General features: G+C 60.5%; 1 protein-coding gene across 1 annotated transcript in view; it reads left to right on the forward strand.

Moving 5' to 3' along the window:
- LOC125046712 (extensin-like) overlaps positions 1–2500 on the forward strand; it is a 12388-nt gene that overhangs the window by 1800 nt on the left and 8088 nt on the right. Inside the window, exons 2-3 of the mRNA XM_047644601.1 lie at positions 410–835; positions 997–1921. Coding sequence (XP_047500557.1) covers positions 410–835; positions 997–1921 — 1351 coding nt within the window. The remainder of the gene's footprint in view (positions 1–409; positions 836–996; positions 1922–2500) is intronic.

Consider the following 2500-nt stretch of genomic DNA (forward strand, 5'->3'; position numbering starts at 1 on the left):
AGGTATATATAGGTATTTGTGTGTGCGTGTGAATATATATATATATATATATATATATATATATATATATGTGTGTGTGTGTGTATGTGTGTGTGTGTGTGTGTGTGTGTGTGTGTGTGTACATGTGTGTGTGTGTGTGTGTATGCTGTGTGTGTGCATATATGCTGTGTGTGTGCGTATATGCTGTGTGTGTGCATATATGCTGTGTGTGTGCGTATATACATATGTGTGTGTGTGTCGACTGTTGATTTTGTTCATTGTCGTGTATTTGTCTCCAAGTTCTACTTATTTGTTCATCCAGTGTAGTTGTTTACAAATCCAGCGCTCTAGTCCTGTGTTTATCAGCGTACTCACCCATCTTCTCGTGAATTGTGCGTCCTTTCCTTCACCTCCTGCCCCTCCCCCTCAGGCACGTGCGTGGCGTGGGCCGAGCGCGACCTGGACCGCCTGGTCGCAGGGCGCCCGATCCAGCACGGCGTCCCGGGCGTGCAGACCTTCGGCGAGGCCGCGGCACAGGCGAGGCCTCAGGACCTCACGCGGCCTCTCCCTCGTCCTCCACACCTCAGGAACTCTCCCACTCCGCCTCCCGGCTTCCAGCAGCGCCCACAGGTCCAGCCGACGCCGCCACCAGGATACCAGCCGAAGCCCCAGGTTCAGCCGACGCCTCCTCCAGGATACCAGCCGAAACCCCAGGTGCAGCCTACGCCTCCTCCTGTCCAAACTCTGCCGGAGGCGCTGCACGAGGATAAAACAGCACCACTGCCTCCGAAGAGCGAACTCCTGAGACCGTTTCCTCGTCCCGGAAGGCCACAGACGCTTCCAGGCCTGGCGGACGGTAAGTCCATCTCTCATGAAGTACTTGGTAAAATATTTCATCACTCGTTGCAGCGGCTTTCACTGAAAGTAAATCACAATGGTTTTGATGCCCTTGCTAGCATTTGCGAATGAATGGCGATGCAATGACATTTATTGACTCCACGCGGTCCTCTTTTCTAGGCACTGGTAGCGCCGAGCCCCTGCCTGCCCCCCTGCCCCAGCGCCCCCAGACGCTCCCCGCGCCCCTGCCCGGGACGCCCATCGTCTTTCCGGGAATCCTACCGGTGATCCCAGAGACCCTGCCGGCCACGCTCCCGGAGGACAAGGCCGCGCCCCTGCCGCCCAAGTCTCAGCTCACCAAGCCGGCCTCTCACCCTCAGCCCCTTCCAGCTGCCCTCCCTCAGGGCGTCCAGACCCTGCCCGCTGTGCTTCCAGGTCGCCCCCAGACGCTCCCAGCTGACCTGACGGAGGAAAAGACCGCCCCCCTGCCTCCTAAGTCAGAACTCACCAAGCCGGCCTCTCGCCCTCAGCCCCTTCCAGCTGCCCTCCCTCAGGGCGTCCAGACCCTGCCCGCTGTGCTTCCAGGTCGCCCCCAGACGCTCCCAGCTGACCTGACGGAGGAAAAGACCGCCCCCCTGCCTCCTAAGTCAGAACTCACCAAGCCGGCCTCTCGCCCTCGGCCCCTTCCAGCTGCCCTCCCTCAGGGCGTCCAGACCCTGCCCGCTGTGCTTCCAGGTCGCCCTCAGACGCTCCCAGCTGACCTGACGGAGGAGAAGACCGCCCCCCTGCCTCCTAAGTCAGAACTCACCAAGCCGGCCTCTCGCCCTCACCAGACCGAGGACGACGATGGCTTCGCCCCACTTCCAACGGGCCCTCAGGTCCAGCCCAGACCGCCTCCCGGGGACCTTACCAAGCCCGCCCCCCGACCACCTCGCCCGCAGGTGCAGCCCACGCCCCCGTCAGGCTTTCTGCCCGCGCAGACCCTGCCAGCGGAGCTTCCATCCGACAAAACAGCGCAGCTTCCTCCCAAATCGGAGCTTCTGAAGCCCGCCCCCCGACCGCCCCGCCCGCAGGTGGACCCAAGACCCGCCCCGGGACAGCTCACCAAGCCAGCTTCTCGCCCTGAGGACTCTGAAGAAAACGATGGCTTCGCCCCCCTTCCAACGGGCCCTCAGGTTCAGCCCAGACCGCTTCCCGGGGACCTTACCAAGCCTGCCCCTCGACCACAACGCCCACAGGTGCAGCCCACGCCTCCGTCAGGTTTTCAGCCGGCGCAGGTCCTCCCCGAGAGACTGCCAGCCGATCTGAAACCAGCCGCGCGTCCTCAGAGCCAAGCAAGACCTGCGGCGGGCGAACTGACCAAGCCAGCCTCCAAGCCCGTGCGTCCGCAGCTCCTGCCGGGGGGACTGAGCCAAAGTGAGTAGATGAGACGCACGAGACGACTCCCCGACTCCTTGGGACGCCCTTCGAGGCCACCGCTTGTCTCAAGACGAATCATTGTAACAGCCTGAGATATGTTCCTCTGACTCTGAGTAATCATATGCAGAAAGGACTCGAAAAGACCATATGTAGCAACACGAAAGACCTCAGGTAACGACCATTGACCGCGAATCTTCACTGTTTGACCCCAGAAACTGCATTCTAGGACAACAAGACATTTCAGGGTGTGAGTTACCAGTCACTA

Source organism: Penaeus chinensis, chromosome 39, assembly GCF_019202785.1.
Source record: "Penaeus chinensis breed Huanghai No. 1 chromosome 39, ASM1920278v2, whole genome shotgun sequence".
Lineage (NCBI taxonomy): Eukaryota > Metazoa > Arthropoda > Malacostraca > Decapoda > Penaeidae > Penaeus > Penaeus chinensis.